General features: G+C 34.7%; 1 protein-coding gene and 1 long non-coding RNA gene across 3 annotated transcripts; both read right to left on the bottom strand.

Moving 5' to 3' along the window:
* Nucleotides 1–1,734: 1,734 nt before the first annotated feature.
* LOC101259223 (light-harvesting complex-like protein OHP2, chloroplastic) lies at nucleotides 1,735–5,592 on the bottom strand. The gene is made up of 2 exons (XM_004252521.5): nucleotides 3,421–5,592; nucleotides 1,735–2,156 (listed from the first exon to the last, which is right to left on the bottom strand). Exons 1-2 carry the CDS (start codon nucleotides 3,774–3,776, stop codon nucleotides 2,042–2,044), a joined length of 471 nt encoding a protein of 156 aa, XP_004252569.2. The 5' UTR covers nucleotides 3,777–5,592; the 3' UTR covers nucleotides 1,735–2,041.
* A 7,430-nt stretch (nucleotides 5,593–13,022) lies between these two features.
* LOC112940432 (uncharacterized) lies at nucleotides 13,023–18,995 on the bottom strand. Of its 2 annotated transcripts, none has more exons than XR_003244619.2 (2): nucleotides 18,389–18,974; nucleotides 13,023–13,707 (listed from the first exon to the last, which is right to left on the bottom strand). It is a non-coding gene; the product is annotated as an uncharacterized lncRNA (long non-coding RNA). The 2 variants fall into 2 exon arrangements; XR_003244621.2 differs by lacking the exon at nucleotides 13,023–13,707 and adding an exon at nucleotides 18,054–18,290 and having other exon boundaries at nucleotides 18,389–18,995.
* Nucleotides 18,996–20,016: the final 1,021 nt, after the last annotated feature.

Consider the following 20,016-nt stretch of genomic DNA (forward strand, 5'->3'; position numbering starts at 1 on the left):
TTAAAAGTTATTATTTTCTCTATTAAAAAAGTCTCTGATTAGTTGAAGATAATAACTCCGGATTTAACAATCTATATAATATATTGAGTACATTTGTTGCAATATGAAAATATATCAATATTATACAGTTGAATAATTTATTTTTAAATACCGCATATCATACCAAATTAATACAATAAGACCAATTTCAAAAAGATGTACGATTTATGCACTAATAATATTAACTTAAATTTGACACCACATACAGTACAGAATTTTAATTATAAAAATTTAGACACGAAACTAGTTTATAAATCACATTTTCAGCCGTACACACACGTTTATTAGTCAAAAATAAAATTATTAGACAGAATCAATTTATATACATGAATAAATTATTACTCAATCAATTTATATACACTAACAAAATGTTTAATCAAAAAGGATATGTGTCCAGTATTGATCAGTTCTTTTTTTTTATATGTTAGGCGCAATGTTTCGTTAGATATATGAAAATTCAAGTTTATATTATCAAGGGAAAGGAGTCAAAAATATGAGTCCGCAGTCTAAAATGTATAAAATATTAATAAAATTTTTAAAACGGTATATAAAATTTTAGATTAACCAAAATAGTAAAATTGCTGGAACAATAGCAATTTCTTCCACTGAGAAAAGCAAAATGGCTGCTACTGCAGCGATTTTGCAAAATGTGATTTTCTTTTTTTAAAAAAAAATCAAATCGCTACCTACACAGTGATTTTCAATTTATTTTTAAATAAAAAAAATTAGAAAATCGCTGCCAAGGCAACGATTTCCATTTTAAAAAAGAAGCAGCGATTTTCTAATTTTTTTTAAAAAAATGGAAATAAATATGGAAAATCGCTGTCTAAGTAGCGATTTGAATTTTTTTAAAAAAAAATCCCATTTTGAAAAATCGCTGTAGTAGCACCGATTTTGCTTTTTTCGGTGAAGGAAATAGCTGTTGTTCCAGCGATTTTGCCGTTTTGGTTAATATAAAATTTTATATACCATTTTGAAATTTTTGTTAATATTTTATACCTCTTAGGCTCCGAACTAAAAAAAAAATTGACAAACATAATAATTTTATTTATTATTTAAATATAATTAGACTTAAATATTTCAAATATTTTGGGTTGAGCTAATATTGAAAATTTAAATAAATAAAATAATTAACTAATTAGTTAAAAAAATCTATTCAGCTCAATTAAATTTAGGTTGATGATGTTTTTAGATCAAAAAGTGAAATCAACGATATTTTTTAACCATAAACAAAGATAACGGGTAATTTTAGCCAAAAAAAAATAATGAAAGGGTATTCTTAAACATTTTCTAATTGGTTAAGAGTATTTTTGGCTCTTTTCCCTATTGTTCATATTTATAAATTCTGAATTAATTATTCGCATCTTTTCCCTATTGTTCATATTTATAAATTCTAAATTAATTATTCGTACCAAATGAATTGTATATCACAAATTTTTAGATCTATTGACCATCGTGTTAGAATGTTTGCTAACAAAATTATTAATTCACTTATTATTTGTTATTTCCTCAAAAAGATTATCTTTTTTTTTTTCATATCATAATAATCACCTATACTATGCTATTTTATTCTAAAGGTTACTCGAGCTGAAAAGTGATATATATATTTGGGTAAATTTAACAATATGTTGCTTAATTTTTAGGCTAACCAACTCATTTTAACCAAATAAAATAGTCATACTCTAGCAATTGATCTACTATCCTACACATAAAACCTCTTTAATATATGCTAAAAAAAATGTCCAAAAATTTCTTTATATGGTAAACAAATGTCTTTATATCGAAAATGATAAATGCTTTAAAGTAAAAAGAATTTGGAATAAGAGATGGAGGTAGTGGCCTGTGGATCTACTGGCCCGGACGCTTGAATCTATTCCACCGCAAACAACCGAATATACTACTGCAGGATCTTCCGCCGCTTTTGTTGTGATTCCATTTTCCTTTGACGACAAAGAAAGTGGAAGCGTCACCCCTGAATGAGCTATGCAGTCTTTCAAAAGTCTTATTCGAAGTCTAAAATACCGAAATTGGAGAGAAGGATCCTAAGTTGATCCACAAAGTCAGAACCCGTTGCATACTCTGTCAACATCCCCACAGCAAAACCAAACATCGCCCATCTGCTCAACCGATGATTATGGACAACAAATTAGAGATTACGAATAATTTTCATAGCAAATGTAACTATTCAAATTCCACATACATGTTTGTGCATTAACCAAACTAGCATTAATTTCTGCAACGGTATTGTTTCAATAACACCAGCAAAAAGTTTAGTGTAATTAGCACGAGCGAGTTAAGAGAGTGACAAACAAGATGGGAGAGAGATGAGAGCGCGAGATTTGTCTTTGTATTCTACATACATGTGAAACTACTCGGATGGAGTGTATACAAAACAAATTAACCTAATTTTAGTTTCATATATTGTGAGATACATGTATCTTGACGTACCAAAATCTAATACGATTCATAATATTACAACATGCGTATATTTATGCAATTAGATTATATACTAGTACGACTATTGTAGGTTACCATTTAATAAAAAAATTTGGTTCATGGGCCGACCTCGCTCAAGCCTCAAGGGCTAAGGGTGGCTTGAAAAATCATATTTTAACCCTACCCCAATAACGAATTGAATTGGACCGGCCCTATGGACTAAGTCCATTTTGACGACTCTAATTACGCGTAAATGATTGAATTCGAATCATGATCTATCTAGAATTCCATCGTTCAACTATGATTGTCAAATGGAATGATATTAGATTCTTAAACGTCTATATCCATATGCGAAAGGTAGGTACTTAACACTTAACAAAGCTAGTAGCACATAGCCATACAGAGCGAAGCTTGGTTTGTTGAACAACTTATCGTAAAATTATATGTTATATATAAGTTAAAAATTACTTTTCATCCACATATACTAAATGTACATTCAGTAAAAATTTTGATTTCGCCACTTATAATACATGTGCTATGTCATTCTTGTAAGTCAACATGTATATCCAAAACAATATAGCATCATATACACAAATGGCACATTAATTTAAGGCCAAAACCATACCAAAAAAACTAACCAAAACCAAAGTAATATTAACACATCCAACATCAAAATTGGAGCAAAATAGAAAGACAGTTACATCAAACCTTAAGTCTATAATCAACCTCTTTAATTTTACTTCGTTTGCTTTAATTTATTTGTTTAATTTTAACTTGACATAAAATTCAAGAAAATAACGTTATCGTCTTAAATTAAATATGCGTAAAATATAAAAAAAATATCTATTAATCTTTAATCTAAAAAAGTTAAAATTTAAAATTGCCGAAAAAAATATTTTTTAAAAAAATTGACTTAAAACAAACAAACTGAAACGGAACGAATACCTTCCATTAGAGATTTCATTCTTGGCAATAAAACCAAAGAATGGGCCTTGATTAGCTTCTTCAAGTTTCTTCTGTCTAAAATACCCTTGAAGTTCCTTAGCCTTTTGCCTCTGAAATTCAAGTGTAATTACATTTTTACCCTCGGAAGTTGTCACAGCCACAGGCTTAGTAGGGGCAGTAGTAGTAATAATTGGTGGTGAAATATTACTAGGCTTAGGTGGTGATGGAGCAATTGGTCTTCTAATTGGACCTTCAGCTTGAGAATTTCTTATAGTAAGTAATGTAGGGTTTGTTGAATAAGAAGGGTAATTTTGGAATTTAATACAAGGGAATGTATATGATGATGCCACTGACATTTTATTGATTTTTTTTAATTGTCAGAAGAAGAAGAAGAAGATAGTGTTTGGTTTTTTAAGTTTTGTTTTGTTATATTATCAGAAAGAAAGATTGTATATGGAATATACAAGTGTTTTGTGGATAAAATGTGGCCAAGTCTCTCATGTTATAGTCAACTACTTTGTCTAGTCACAAATCAGAATACTTGTAAGGGAAAAGGAAAAAAATATATGCTCGAATTATCATAAATAGTACGCAGATATTCTTTGTCATATTTTTGGGATATTATGTTATTGTCGTTCTACTCTTTATACATATTAACAGACATACACGTGTCATAATCTTATCAACTGATTCAATATTTATTAACTATCGGACCAATGTTACGTGTCCGTATAGAGTAAAGGGTACACATGCTCTAGTTTTTGAACGACAGAAGCACCAATATTCCAAAAGTATGACAGATATGACAGAAAATATCCATAACCATTTACGATAATTTAAAGGTATATTTATCCCTTTTCGTTTATATAATATGATTTACTAAATGTTTTTTTATCCTTAACTTTTTAGATTTAATAGAAAGAAAAAGACTTCACAACTTGGAGAGGATAAAACCCTCAAGAATAAAAGAAATATTCATTATGTTACATAGATAGAATAGCATAAACATAATCGATAAATAAATTTAATTTTAAAATATCTACTGTACCATGATGAAAATCACTCGGAGCTTTAAATGTTTTAAAAACACAAGCCCATAAATTAATCCTAATAGGAAAGGAAACAATAAATTAATCATAAATGAAGGAATATTGATTGTATTGAAGTGTTAAGAGAATACATGGGAGATATATATATGATATATAGGAAGGAGTACTAATCCTAATAGGACTAGGATTAAGGAGTACTAATCCTAATAGGACTAGGATTAGTACACAGTAAATACTAATATTATTTTATACTATTTATTTAATACTATCTGTTATTATCCCCCCTCAAGCTGAGCTGAGCGGAAGCGAACGGAAGCTTGGAACTGAGGTAATCGTGCTGTCGGCCCGGGAGAGGCTTGGTGAGAATATCAGCCGGTTGTTCTTCAGTGGGTACATACTGTACAGTCATGGTGCCGGCCTGAACTTCATCGCGAACAAAGAGACAATCGGTATCAACATGCTTCATTCTGGTGTGTAGGACGGAATTCTTGGCCACACAGATGGTTGATTTGTTGTCACAATAGAGAGCAGGAACAGTGTGAGTGGCGCGGAGTTCGCGAAGAATATATGTGACCCACATGGTCTCAGCAGCAAGAAGAGAAAGGGCGCGGTATTCAGCTTCAGTCGAGGACCGAGAGACCTTCGGTTGTTTTTTGTACACCAGGAGATCAGGTTCGGCCCCAAAAAAACGAGAGACCCCGATGTAGATTTTCTGTCATTTTTATTATTCGCCCAATCTGAATCTGAGAAACCCCGAAGCTCCAAGTCCCCGGGTCGAATGAGTAAACTACGACCAAGAGTGCCAAAAATGTACCTGAGAATGCGTTTTAGACAATGGTAATCATGTTCACTTGGTTGATGCATGCGCTGAGCAACTCGGTTGACAGCAAACTGGATGTCAGGACGGGTAATGGCCAGATACTGTAGAGCCCCAATGAGGCTGCGAAAGTGGGTGATATCGGCAAAGGGGGTGTCGGCTCCATTCGTAGAGAAAAAGACTGCCGTCGGTGTTGGTTGACTGGTGGATTTTTCCAGTCCAGCTTTCTGCAACAGATCTCGAGCATATTTGGACTGATGAAGAAACAAGCCGCTGCCTGTCCGAGAAACCTCCATTCCCAGAAAATAATGTAACGAGCCAAGGTCCTTCATTTTGAAGGTAGTATGCATAGCTCGAGTGACATCCTGAATGAGAGCTGCAGTAGAGCCTGTAATAATGATATCATCTACATAGACAAGAAGAATGACTGTACCGTGTTGTAACGACCTGTTTAGTCGTTTTGAACAGCAAATTTTATTTCTGGAAAAACAGGCTGAGACGACGGAACCCACGACGGACCGTCATGCGCACGACGGACCGTCGAGGGGTCTCGTTTCAAAACACTTAGAAATTCTGAAATTGAGTGCTGAAATCGACTCTCTGAACTCTGTGACGGACCTGCAGGACGGACCGTCACAGGCACGACGAACCTTCGTGATCCGCCGTTTCAAAACACTTCAACTCTTGAGAATTTGGTATAGGGAACGATTCTCGGAACGTCGTGACGGAAGTGCAGGACGGACCGTCGTAGGTACGACGGGCCGTCACAGACTCCTTAAGGAAATCAAGTCTCTGACCAACCTGCATGACGGACCGTCGCAGGCGCGACGGGCCGTCACAGGTTGCGTAATCCCAGTCGGAGTCGGATTTCTGGTTAAGTTTTAAAGGGGCGTTTTGGACTATTCCTGCTATAATTATATATTTCGTGGGTTTATATTAATAACTCAATTTCTTGGGGGATAAAAGAGGTAACCTTGAGTTAAATTGTGGGTTATTATTGTCATCTTTTACACTTAATTACATGTTAATTAGGGTAAAAGAAAGAGGGTTTGAATAAGAAAAATATAAAGAACAAAAAGAAAAGAGAGGGGATCGAACGAGAAAAAAGGGAAACGAAGAGGATAGCAAAGAATCTTGAGGAATTGCTTGCTTGATCATGAAATCTTCGGTGGAGGTAGGTTATGGTTTCTCTTACGATATTCGTAGTAAACTCTTAATAGCGAATGATATGTATTGATAATATTGTAAACCCTGCTATGTGCTTAATTGTATGCTTCCATGAATGTAATTATATAATTGTGATTATATAAGCATGATGAAGTTATTGAATCCCAAATCTTGAAAAACCCTAATTCTCTTTGTTAATGATGAGGCCTTGGTATAAAAGAAGGTTTGATGAACTAAAATAATGAGATTGATGATGCCTTAGTAAGAAAGAAGGCTTGATGAATTGATAGAAGGAGATTAGGGGATCGGGTGCCACGTTCCGGTACCAGGATAGAATTAGTGGATAGGGTGTCACGAACCGACACATAGAATTAGTGGGACGGGTGTCACGAACCGACACATAGAATTAGTGGATCGGGTGTCACGAACCGACACATAGAATTAGTGGGACGGGTGTCACGAACCGACAGGTAGAATTAGTGGATCGGGTGTCACGAACCGACACATAGAATTAGTGGATCGGGTGTCACAAACCGACACATAAAATTAGTGGATCGGGTGTCACAAACCGACACGTAGAATTAGTGGGACGGGTGTCACGAACCGACACATAGAATTAGTGGGACGGGTGTCACGAACCGACACATAGAATTAGTGGATCGGAGTGTCACGTACCGACACAAGAGGACTAATGAATATGAGGGAGCGGAGTGTCACGTATCGACACAAGAGAAATAAAGATAATGAATCTTGAAAGATGTTAATATACTCAATCTAATGAACATAATTCCCAATGAGTATGGTATTGAGGCTTGAGTCCTCATGTGTGAACTTGACGGTAATTGATTATGACATACTACTTGCTGTTGCTACATGTTGAGTATTATAATTGATTTTATGATATTACTTGGTATATATTGATTTCTATTTTGAGTTGGCCGATCATATCTACTCAGTACCCGTGTTTTGTACTGACCCCTACTTTTATGTTTTTCTCTTGTTTAATTGTGGAGTGCAGCAAACGTGCCGTCATCTTCGACTCAACAGTAACTCTAGCCAGTCTTCATTACTCCGGATATAAGGGTGAGCTAATGCTTCTAGCTTGGACTGGATCTTCCTCTTCATGTCTTGATGCCTTGAAGTTCCGGCATGGACTAGCTTTTATGTATTTTTAGCTTCTTAGAAACTCTTAGATTTAGTAATTTGAAGTAGATGTTCTTGTGATGATGACTTCCAAATTTTGGGAAATAATAGTTATTGAATTGGTTTTTATTAATGAGTTTAAGTCTTCCGCATTACTTTATGTCGATAATACATTGAAATGTTAAGGTTTAGATTTGGCTGGTTCGCTCACACAGGAGGGTAAGTGTGGGTGTCAGTCGCGCCCGATTTGGGTCGTGACACGTGTGCTGAATGTCGAGTAAACAAACTCGTGTCGTGTACGCAACACGTGAAGCCGAGTCCCTGGAGTAACATTTTCAGACGTGTGTACCAAGCACGGGGGGCTTGCTTGAGCCTATACAGAGACTTCTGGAGTTTGCAAACATGTTGAGGGAAGCGGGGATCAACATAGCCCGGTGGTTGCGTCATGTAAATAGTTTCATCAAGCATGCCATGAAGAATAGCATTGGAAACATCCAACTGATTGATGAGCCATTTTTTGCGCACGGCGAGTGACAGTACTAGGCGAATGGTTTCCTGCCGAATAACAGGACTGAATGTCTCGGAGTAATCAAGCTCATACTCTTGATTGTAGCCTTTAGCAACCAAACGAGCCTTGTACCTGGAAATACTGTCATCTGCATTGTGTTTAATTTTGTACACCCACTTACAGCCTACTGGGTGCCGCCCATGGGGCTTAGGTACAAGAACCCAAGTTTTCTGATCAGTCAAAGCCTTAAACTCGTCATCCATAGCATGACGCCAATAAGCATTTTTTGAGGCAACAGAGTAGGTTGTTGGTTCACTATCGGGAAGGGGTGTATTTGGTAGTATGGTAGCCTGAAAGGTTTTGGGTTTAAAGATATCGGCTTTGCCACGGGTTAACATGGGATGAGTATTAGGGGGTGGCACGGGCGGTGGTGATTCGGGGGTGGCCGGGAAGGACCCAAAACAGATCGGGCTGGAGATGTTGTGGGTATGGGGTGGTTCGGGTTGGTTGTGAGTGTGGATGGTGGTTGCGGGTGTATTGTGGGTGACGGTCGAATGGGTGATGAGGGGTGGTTGGGTAGTGGGTGGAGGTGTGGGGGAAGGTGGTGAGGGACCCTGTGAGTATGTTGGAAAAAGGGGAAGGACGCCAATGAATGATGTATTTGTGGAGGAGGAAATAGACTCGTACGGAAACTCATTTTCGACAAATTTGACATGACAAGATATGTAGACTTTATGAGTTTGTGGGTCAAGACAGCGATAACCCTTAGAGGTAGGATGATAGCCCAAAAAAATACAAGGACGGGATCGGGGTTGTAACTTGTGAGTAATATGAGGGCGTAGCCAAGGGTATGCAAGACACCCAAAGATGCGGAGGTTGGTATAATTGGGAAGTTCTTGGTAAAGGAGTTGATAGGGTGATTTGTTGGAGAGGGTGTGACTGGCATTCTGTTAATGAGGTAGTTTGCGGTGGCTAGAGCTTCTACCATAAAGGAGACAGGGAGATGAGATTGATGTAGAAGAGTAACCACTGTTTCAATGAGATGGCGATGCTTACGCTCAACCACCCCATTCTGTTCGGGAGTGTATGGACAGGAGGTTTGATGTATAATTCACAGGGATTGCAGAAACTGGCCAAAGATGTTATTTACATATTCCTTTCCATTGTCACTTCGAAAAAGTTTAACATGAGAATTGAATTGTGTTTTGACCATTTCTTCAAAAGTGACAAAGGTGGTGTATGCCTGCGATTTGTGTTTTAGTGGGTACAACCAAGTGTATTTTGTAAAATCATTCACAAAACGAATATAATAGCAAAAACCAGCAAATGAAGGAACAGCAGTAGGACCCCATAGGTCAGAATGAATAAGTTGAAAAGGTGCAGTTGTACGCTTCTCAGATAAAGTAAAAGCTAATTTATGAGATTTAGCAATTGAACAGGAGTCACAATTGTTTACATGAATGGAAGAAACACCTAATTGAGACATTAGAGAATTTATTATTTGAGTAGACGGGTGACCCAGACGACTGTGCCACAACAGACTGTGCCATCAGCCGAAAGAGCCACCGGAGCCACAGGAACGCTTTCTGAAACTGGGTGGGCAGACGAACTTGTGGCAGGAAGAACGTACAGACCATGCTCACAGGGGCCCTGAAAAATCACCCTCTTGGTAGTATTGTCTAGGATCTGAAAATCTTTAGAGGTGAACAAGAGTGAGCAATTATTGTCTTTTGTGAATTGGTGAACTGAAAGGAGATTGGTTTTAATAGAAGGGACGTGGGTAAGGTTACCTAGGTGAAAGATAGCGATGGGGGTTTTAATGGTACCCGTGCCAGTGTGAGAAATATTAAGGGACTCACCGTTGCCAATAGTAATACTATTAGAGCCATGATATGAATTTGGAGCGTTAAGCTTGGATAGATCAGAAGTAACGTGCATGTTGGCCCCAGTATCCAACAGTCATTCAGAGGAAGGGCCGGCTTGAGATGCATAATTGGCACGGTTATCACTATTTCGGCTCTCCTCATACCGAAACCAGCAACGAACAGCGGTGTGTCCTGTTTTCTGATAGATTTGACAAGTTGGACGATCCCGCTCGTAAGTGCCCTGCCCGCCGCTGGAAGATGACTGCCCGCCGCTGCCGAAGGAGTGCAGGCTGTTGTTGCTGCCGTGCTGCTGACCATCGTACGGCGGACGACTGTCCTGCCGACCGCCGCGCCCGCGGCCTCCGCTGTTTCTGCCGTAGCCGCCGCGGCTCCCCTGCCGGCCGGCCGCCACCACGCCCCCCGCGATAGTTCTGGCTTGCGGTGAGGGCGGTGGCCGGCTCCATAACAGCGGCTTCTCGGAGAAGAAGTTTGTTCTCCAGATTCACGTTGATTTCTTCACTTTTTAGCCACGAGGGGAGAGTAGCCAGGTCAACGGGCGTTGGACTGATTCGAACCGCCTGTTTAATGGAGGAGTAAGCTGATGGGAGCCCCCGAACGACGCACATGACGAAATCTTTTTCGGGAATGATTTCATTCACGGTGTCGAGGGCTGTGATGATGGTGGAGACCTCGTCTAAATACTCCGTCATAATTTTCGTGCCTTTGGTAATTGTGTGGAGACGATCACGCAATTGAAAAATATGAGAGTGGGAAATTGATGCGTAGCGTGTTGCGAGGGTCGTCCATAGGGCTGAATCAGTTGTGTAGGATCGGACTTGTTTCTAAACCGTGAGAGAGATGACCGCAATCAAACATGATCGGATCTGGCCATCCACGGCTTTCCAGGCGGCATGGGCCGGATTGGTTTTTTCTGATTTGTCCGTGGCGGTGATGACTGCCGGCGGCGGTTCTGTGCTTCCATCGACGTATTTGAGAAGGTAATTGGCCTCAAGGGCTGTAAGAACGGTGATTTTCCATGTAGGGTAATTTATGTGTGATAATTTTTCGGGAATCGGGGCATGAAGATGCCTGAGAAGGAGTTTAACGCCAAAAGGAAGTGAATCGAGAGGATCCACCTCGGTTGTCATGGCTGCCGCCGCCCAAGAGAAGAGAGGGAACGATCGGTGCCTTAAAGAGAGAAAAAAACTAGAGAAAAGAAGATCTAGGTTTTCTGGCTCTTGATACCATGAAGGAATATTGATTGTATTGAAGTGTTAAGAGAATACATGGGAGATATATATATGAGATATAGGAAGGAGTACTAATCCTAATAGGACTAGGATTAAGGAGTACTAATCCTAATAGGACTAGGATTAGTACACAGTAAATACTAATATTATTTTATACTATTTATTTAATACTATCTGTTATTAATAAAGCTGACCATTTAATTACCTCACATTTCATTGATATTAAATTAAATTATTGTGCCCACGTAAAAATCAACATAAAATTTTTGAAAATCAATACATTTTAAACTGAAAACAAATCATCATAGGAAGGTTTCAACGTATTTCCTTTTCTTCAATTTATGTGGCATTCGTTTTTTATTAATGAATTTCATAAAGAGATGGAATAAAATTATTTTATAACTAAAAATAAATTTAACTCAAAAGTGTTTGATTTATCCTTAGTTAGATTATTTATATCAACACAAATTTTAGACATATATTAGACAAGTTTTAAAAGTTTTCGTATGTGTGTTCGCGTGTGCCTATAATGTATGTATGTGCATGTGTGCGTGCTTTATGTGTTGTTTTTATATTTGTATTTTATTATTTCCTTATAAATCCACTAGTATAAGTTAAGTATAAACTACATGATTTGTCATGTCATTATGAGATATTCACAATTACACACATATTTATCATGTAATCTATCTAAATAATTCTTTAAAAAGTTGAAGTATCAAGTTGACATTAAATACTAATTAAGGGATTATATATGCGTTTAGTAAAAGATAAATAAAGAGGGATTAATTGTCAATTAATATAATTGTGAGGGGTAAAATTAAATTTTTCTAAAGTTTAAGCTTTTTTTGATCTATAAAAGCCTCACTTTCTTCCTTTATTCTTCAAAACCCTAGTTTAACTTAGTCGCCACATTCTTTTTCTTGCTATGTAAATGACCTTCATGTGCCCTATAACATCTTTCATTTTTTATTGAAATTTTCACTCGTTACATTATTTTCTATGCAAAGTAAGTTTACACTCTAACAGCCCTATAACATCTTTCATTTTTTGTTGAAGTTTTCACTCGTTACATTATTTTTTATGAAAGTAAGTTTACACTCTAATGGCCCTATAACATTTTTCATTTTTTTGTTGAAGTTTTCACTCGTTACATTATTTTTTATGAAAGTAAGTTTACACATTAGAGTACACAGTAAAATACAAGTTGCAAGTCATTTTCAGATACATAAGCAAATACTTAATTATTAGTTATCATATGTATCTGTAAGTGTTTTGCGACTTCAATCCTAATAAGTGTTCATGAATGAATTTCACTTGAAACTTTTCCTCTTGAATTCTCTTCAATATTATTGGTTATTGCTATTAGATTATTGGGTTAATGAATTTTTAATGTTTTATAATAAACATTATCAGGTTGTCGACTCGATTTTGATTTTATAATATTGAGTCACTAAATAAACCAATAACACATAAAGATAATAATAGTTTTTTTACTTTACCCCTTCATAAATATTAAATATATTGTGTTGCACTCTGTTTAAATATTAAATACCACTTTGCGCTATTATTAAAATATTAAATATTCAATATACTACAATTACTTCGCCCCTACGTAATTATAAATACCATGTCACAGTTGTATGGTTCTTTTCATGTTAGTTATTGTTATTTTTATTTTATGAGCATTATGTAAAGTTATAGTATTTTTCTGGCACATTAAATTATTGGAAAAGACGTATATTTGTTTTAATGAGCATTTCCTTATTGTTTGAACCGAAAATTAAACTGTTAAGTACCAAATTGATAAACCAAAAATTCATGACAAATATTTATTGATTTAATTATTAATTTAGCATATTTAAAAATTAAAAATTAATAAATCACACCGATAATACATAAAATTCAACCGATACACGACCCATTAAAAAAAAAAGGGTAGAATGCTTTGAAATAATTGTAGTTGTATAGCCTTCTCTAGAATTTTAGTAAGCCCTTTCATAGCCTAAATAAACAAGAAAAGGGAGAGGTCCTCTCTACATTAAGAGATGTTTTAATTGACATTTTTTAAATAACTTATAATTAAAATATGTAATTTTGATCCCTGAGCTAACAACTATTAAATAGATAACATAATTAGTGTAATGAAAAAAATTAAAGAACAAAAAGAAAAGATCTAAATTGATTTTACAGTGAAATAATATAAAGTTACTGGAAGAACAAAGATCATTAGAAAAATAGGCAAAAAATAAGGTTTGGAATGTAATAAAAAGGCCCACCTCATCTATCATATATTTTATTTTTTATTTTTTTAAACGTATATCTTTTTTCTTTTCTATAGTATATTTTTTAACCACAGATTTTGTTAAATATATGGTATCTATCAATTTAAAAGACCAAAATCACACATTTCAATTAATAAGTTAACGTAGCACCTTAAAGCAGCCGTTTGTATATTTTACTTGAACACATCAATTAGGGTTGGTACCTGTTGAAGAATTTGAACCATTCGAATTTGAACCATTTAAAAGAAAATTGACAATCAGTTAAAAGTGTTGTGTGTAATACACTCATCGTGACATGACAAATTAATGAATTCACGACAAACATGTGTAGTTTTGAGCGGGAAAAAATAAAAACTATTTTGAAACCATGAACAACTTTCAATTCGTTCACAACTTCAATCATATATTAATGGAGTATAGAGAGATTTATAATCAAAGGGAGGAATAGAGTAATGTGAATATCCATTTTTTCGGGTTAATAAGATGATAATGACTGCGAAATTTTAAAGAAAATGGAGGTCGATGTAATGGTGTTCTCCAGATGAAATCGACAATGGTAAGGGAGAGGTAAGGCCAAGTGGTTTGTGCTTGAGACTTTCATGTTTGAGTCCTCCAGTTCGAAATACCTTTCCAGCGAAAACAAGATTTGTCTTCTGAGTCGAGGTCGTCCCACAAGATTTTAATACATAAAGATTTTTAAAATGCCTAATTTAGCTTTTTAAAAGGTAAAAATATCTAACCTTTTTTTTTAGGAATATTTTTATTTTTCTATTTAACATCATTCTACTTTTAATATATTTAGCATTAGTATGTAGTATAAATATATTAGTATTAGTATAGTATGATATGCTTATTATTTAATATTCAATTCATTATATATTTTTTAACGTTAATTTTGTAGGAATAAAAATAGTAATTTAATTTTACATTGCGAAGATTCCAACTCTCTCGATATAATATGATTTACTAAATATTTTTCTATTCACATTTTTTACTAAGATTTAATAGGGGAAAAAAAGATTTCAAAATTCTAGAGGACAAAACCCTGAAGAATGATAGAAAAAACAAAAATAAAAGCGATCAATATATTTAATTTTAAAATATCAATTTTAATATTAACAATGAAAATCACTCGAAATTTAAACAAAATTTTAAAAAAATACAAGTGAAAAACAATAAATTAATCATAAGACTGAGCATTTAACTATCGTTCACATCTCTTTCGGTATTAAATTATTGTGCCATGTAAAAATCAACATCAAATTTCTAAGAATCAATACCTTTTAAACTGAAAACACATCATTATAAAAAAATATCAATGTATTAATTTTTATAATTTATGTGGCACTTAATTTTACTAGTAAATTTCAGAAATAGTGGAATGGGATCATTTTATGATTAAAAATAAATTACTAAAAAGTGCCTAATTTATTCTGAATTAGATTATATAATAGATATATATATATATATATATATATATATATATATATATATATATATATATATATATATATATATATATATATATATATATATATATATATTTTCTAATTTTCTTAATAAATTCACTAATATAAGCTAAGTATAAAACATGTGATTTGTCATGTCGAGGAAGCTAATTACTTTTTGTGTGTACGTGTGTGTGCGCACGCCTCCTCGGTATGACAAATCATGTGTTTTATACTAGATTCGCTAGTATATGCTAAGTATAAACACCTAACTTGTCATGTCGAGGAGGCTAATTGTGTGCATGCTTGCGCGCTCATGCCTATTCGACATGACAAATTATGTGTTTTATACTTAGCTTATACTGGTGAATTTATAAAATATTTTTACTTTTATTATTTCCTTAGTAAATTCTCTAATACAAGCTTAGTATAAAACACATAATTTGTCATGTCAAGGAGGCTGATTATGCATGTGTATATGTGTGTGATATGAATATATCATTAATACTTGTATCTAAATAATCTTTTAAAAGTTGAAGTATCAAGTTAATAATAAATACTAAATTTAAAGGGTTATATGTGTTAAGCAAAAAAAAGGAATAAAAATAAAGAGGGATTAATTGTCAATTAATACAATTGTGAGGGATAGATATAAAATTTCTTAAAAATTCAAAGCTCTTTGTGATCTATAAAAGCCTCACTTTTCTTTCTTTATTCCTCAAAACCCTACATTTCACTTGGTCGCCACACTCTTCTTTATTTGTCAAAACCCTACATTTCGCACTCTTTTACTCACTACGTAAATGGCCAGTTTTTATGAAAGTAAACTTACTCTCTAATGGAATTACATTATAAAATGCAAGTTGCTAGTCATATACAGATACATTGTTGGGTATGTAGCAAGAATTGATGGAAAATATAGGGAAGGTGAGGAATTTGAAAAGTTGAGAACTTGAAGAGTTGGGAACTTGAAAAGTCCTCTTATGCTTTAATGAAAAAGCAAGTGTCTCTCATCGGTAATGGAAAGAAAAATAGGAGAGTTAAAATACATAAACACTCCTATTAATTGTTAAAAGGGTTGGAAAGAGGGACCCCCCTCGCGCCGTCGTCGTCGTCGCTCACTTTGGACAAAATTTATTTTAATTATTTATTTAATTAAATGGCCAAAAATTATTTTCAATTAATTAGTTGATGACAGAAGTTAATCGAAATGTTTTCAAGTTTTTAGTTAACCCGACCCGACTCGAATCCGCGCGCATGACCTGTTTTAATTTCCGTTATATTTAAAATTCCCGCCATGACTGTTCTGAAAGATTGCAACTTTCAGGAACAGTCAATACTATTTGAAAGTTTGCAACCTTTCGTTAATAGTCGTGTCAATTCTGAAAGGGTTGCAACCTTTCAGAATATATTCTTCGTGCCTATAAATACCACTTAGTCTTCAGAATATTTTCCAACGAATTTTCTGATCTTCCTTCTTCTTCAAAACACATATTTCTTCGTGTACTTTCCTGCTGTGGATTGATTCGCTGACAGTAGAGTTTTTGGTATTTACACTCTACGCTGATTAATATCATTTTACCCTGGGAGGTTATATTCCAAATCAAACCTTGAATACTAGAGGGGAATAATTTCCTTAAGGGTACACTGTGAATTCAGTGGACTTGATTTTCTTCCAAAGTAAAAAGATTATTACAGATTCTGGTAAATTTTACAGATTCAAGTATTTTTGAGAAACAAATTTCTGTTCATCTTGCTTACTGGTTCTATAAATTTCAGTTAGTTAGTCTTTCTAAACAATTTACTACAACCAGTAATTTCTAATTTTGATAACACAAATTGAATAACATACATAAGTAAACACTAAATTATTATATATAAATATGTATGTTTTATCGAAAAATGATTTTTCGAAAAGAGTTTGTTTTATATTAGGTATTTCCGACTTTTAGGAGTCGCCACTTAATTTTTAAGGAAAATTAAGAAAACTTGTTTCTAAACAACTTAAACAGAAAAAATTGTTTTGATACATTTATTAAGGGGTTCGGGATTCCTATTAGCGTCTTAGGAAGGTTTCGAAAAAGCACCTAAGACGCTCTGCTAACTTACGATTTTCCAGCGATTAACTTATTTGACTATTTTTGTTTTAACTCTTGCGAATCTTTAAGTTGAACTTATTAAAGTTTCATTTAGACAAATTACAAGTTTTGCAACATTTATTGCTTTAATATTCCGTTAAAGTTAAACTTTTTAAATTTTAACTCTAAACAAATTTGTGAATTGACGTTTTATTGTTTTTTGAGATTCAGTCTTAATTTTTGAGTTCGATAAAGCAAAAGGTGTTCGGCGGGGTTAGAGTTTTCTAATCCTAGACTAACGGCACTCAAAAACAAAAAGTAAACAAGTAGCGAAGAGAGATAGAGAGAGAGGGAGAGAGATTTAGGTCCAAGTTTTCGGGTTCTGTTCGCCTTGATTTTCTACATTTGCCCGTTTTGACGAATTGACTCGGATGAAAGACTTTCGAGCCTTTATGACTCTCAAAAGTGCAAGACCAAAATAGAGTCCCAAATGGACTCGGGAGAGAATTTCCCATGCAACAGAAAAATAAAATAAAATAAAACAAATTAGTAGACGGAATACGGGTTAATAACACGCATCTTGAATAAGACAAGGATAAAATAAAGTATTAGGAAGTCGAACTAAGAGAGACAACAGAACAAAGACTCAACATGATTCTCGAAGAACCTAGACATAAACAAAGAGTTCATGACAAATAAAGCAATAATGGTGACTTGCAGTGATACGCACCATCACTACTTAACAAAGATGCAAAATGAGCGACAGATCTTATAGCACAAACATGCTCCAACGATAAACTACCACTACTTAATTTAAAAGAACGAAACAACACCTATGATGACCCTAACCAACAAACAATACTCGTCAACAGAATCGATTTTGCAAACAAATAGGCATGGCTTTGACCTTCTTAGCAGAGGCCATCTAGGCAGAAATAAAGCACAGAGACAAGCAAACTGGGAATAGAATGAAGATAAGGAGAGAAAAGGCCAACATGGTTATACGAACATACAGGCCAACAATTAGAACCAGCTAGTTTTATGTATTCACAAATACAAAATAACAAAATGTACAGCCGGTAGAATTCGAAATTATCAATAGAGAGAGATTTCATGCTTCATGGCTGAACGGCGATTTTTACATATGTTTTAACAATGGATATTGAACCCGGATCCAAGAAAACATCAAATTATCAACGAGATCGGAAACACACAAACTCACAGACTAACAAACAAATCTCATCACTGACTTGCAGCTAACTGTAAGTCAAGAACATAAACATAAGCATCTCACACAATCGAGAGTCAAACAACAACATATTCGGAATAAGATATGCTTGAAACGGAAAGAGTATTACCTTTTTCTGGCGCAGCGGAACAGAGCCGATGCGAGCTGGAGAGCGACGACTTCACGATCAAAACTGAAAGGCAAGCCCCGTTTCGGAAATGCTACTTCCCCTTTTCGTAGTTTCAACTCACTGTTCTCCTACAGCGGACCAAAATATTTTCCAAGATTTCTCTCAACCCCAAGTTTTCCAAACGAAAATTTTCCAACCAAAAACGTCCAACCAAACATAAAGGGAAGCCAAATCTTTTCTGAAAATTTTTTCCAACCAAAAGCTCCAACCGTTTTGAAGAGAGGTGGGGGTTTATATAGGAGAAACTAGGGTTTTCGTTAGGAGGGCGGGGTTCCAGGCCCATTTCGAATTTCAAATTCGAAAAATCTCTCCAAAAGCTGAAGAATTGCACGAAAAAGGGAAAGTGGAGGGTCGAGATGAAACGATCGTCCCGTTGTCGCTAGGACGAAGGCTTGCTGCCAGGCCTGCGAGCGTACGAATCGCAGGAGGAAACGGCTCGCGTGGGAGAGAGACGCGGGTTTGTTGGCGCGTGGGATGGCTTTCCGTTTTCGGGTCTGTTCTTCCGCATTTTTCACGTCTGTTTTCTGGGAAATTTTGTTTTTCCTCTGAGAATGGCGTGAGGTGTGTGGGTATTTGGGGAAGAAGAAGGGAAACGGGTTTGGGGTTGGGTATTAGGTGTTGGGTCGGGTAAGGAATATAATGGGTTGGGTTTAAATGGAAGTGGGCTGAGGCTAATAAAGGGGAATTTGGGCCTGAATGGAAGGGAATAAAATGGAAGTGGGCCGTCTGATTATGGAATGGAAGCCCCAAATCTGGCTCTTAATAAAAATTGGCTAATCCCACTTTATTTAGTAAAATAATTTTTTGAATTCTTTTCAATGTTCAGATTGACTTATGCTAGTTATTCTATTGTGATAGGTCTATAACATTTTATTTTTACGTTATGAAAAATTGAATCGAATATTATTTCATATACAAAAATCAAGTGTATACTATCAATATTTATAATTACTGTACTATTTTCCATGTCAACAAAATCCTATATCACAAATTCTTAGATCTGTTGACCATTAGTCAAAGGTTGATTAAGTTATATGAATCATTTTGACTTTTTAAAAAATATCAAAGTGTTTGTGAATAATTAAATTCAATAACATGTTTGTAAGGAAATTAACTTTTTTTTCTTTTTTATCAAAAAAGAGTCTCATACTATTTCCTATTTCACTTTCTTTCTTTTATATCAAAAAAAAAAAAATACATATCTTTTGTTATTATTTTCAAAAAATTACTCAAGTTGAAAGTAATACATATTTAGCTAAATTTTATGGCATGACACTTGAATTTTTGATTTAATTTTTAAAATGGTAAAAACGTCTTAACATCTTAACAACTTTTTATAGATATCTTTATCTTCAACTTTTGACTTAAGTAAGACCCCACTTTTAATATCTTTAGTATTAGCATTTAATATAAGTATATTAGTATTATAATGATAATTCAACTTTACAAGCTTTCACTTTCAATGTAATATAGTTTACTAAATGTTCAACAACTCGAACCTCATTCTTCTGCAGTTGATGTTACGGATTAGTTGCACTCTTCAGCTTTAGTTATACTCATTTTTAGAT

The sequence above is a fragment of the Solanum lycopersicum genome, chromosome 12 (assembly GCF_036512215.1).
Source record: "Solanum lycopersicum chromosome 12, SLM_r2.1".
In the NCBI taxonomy this organism is placed as follows: Eukaryota; Viridiplantae; Streptophyta; class Magnoliopsida; order Solanales; family Solanaceae; genus Solanum; species Solanum lycopersicum.

Coding starts and splice junctions, on each gene's coding strand:
- LOC101259223 (XM_004252521.5), bottom strand. CDS start 3,776: ATGTCAGTGGCATCATCATATACATTCCCTTGTATTAAATTCCAAAAT. Junction 2,157..3,420: donor AATGAAATCTCTAATGGAAG/GTATTCGTTCCG, acceptor TCGGTTGAGCAG/ATGGGCGATGTTTGGTTTTG.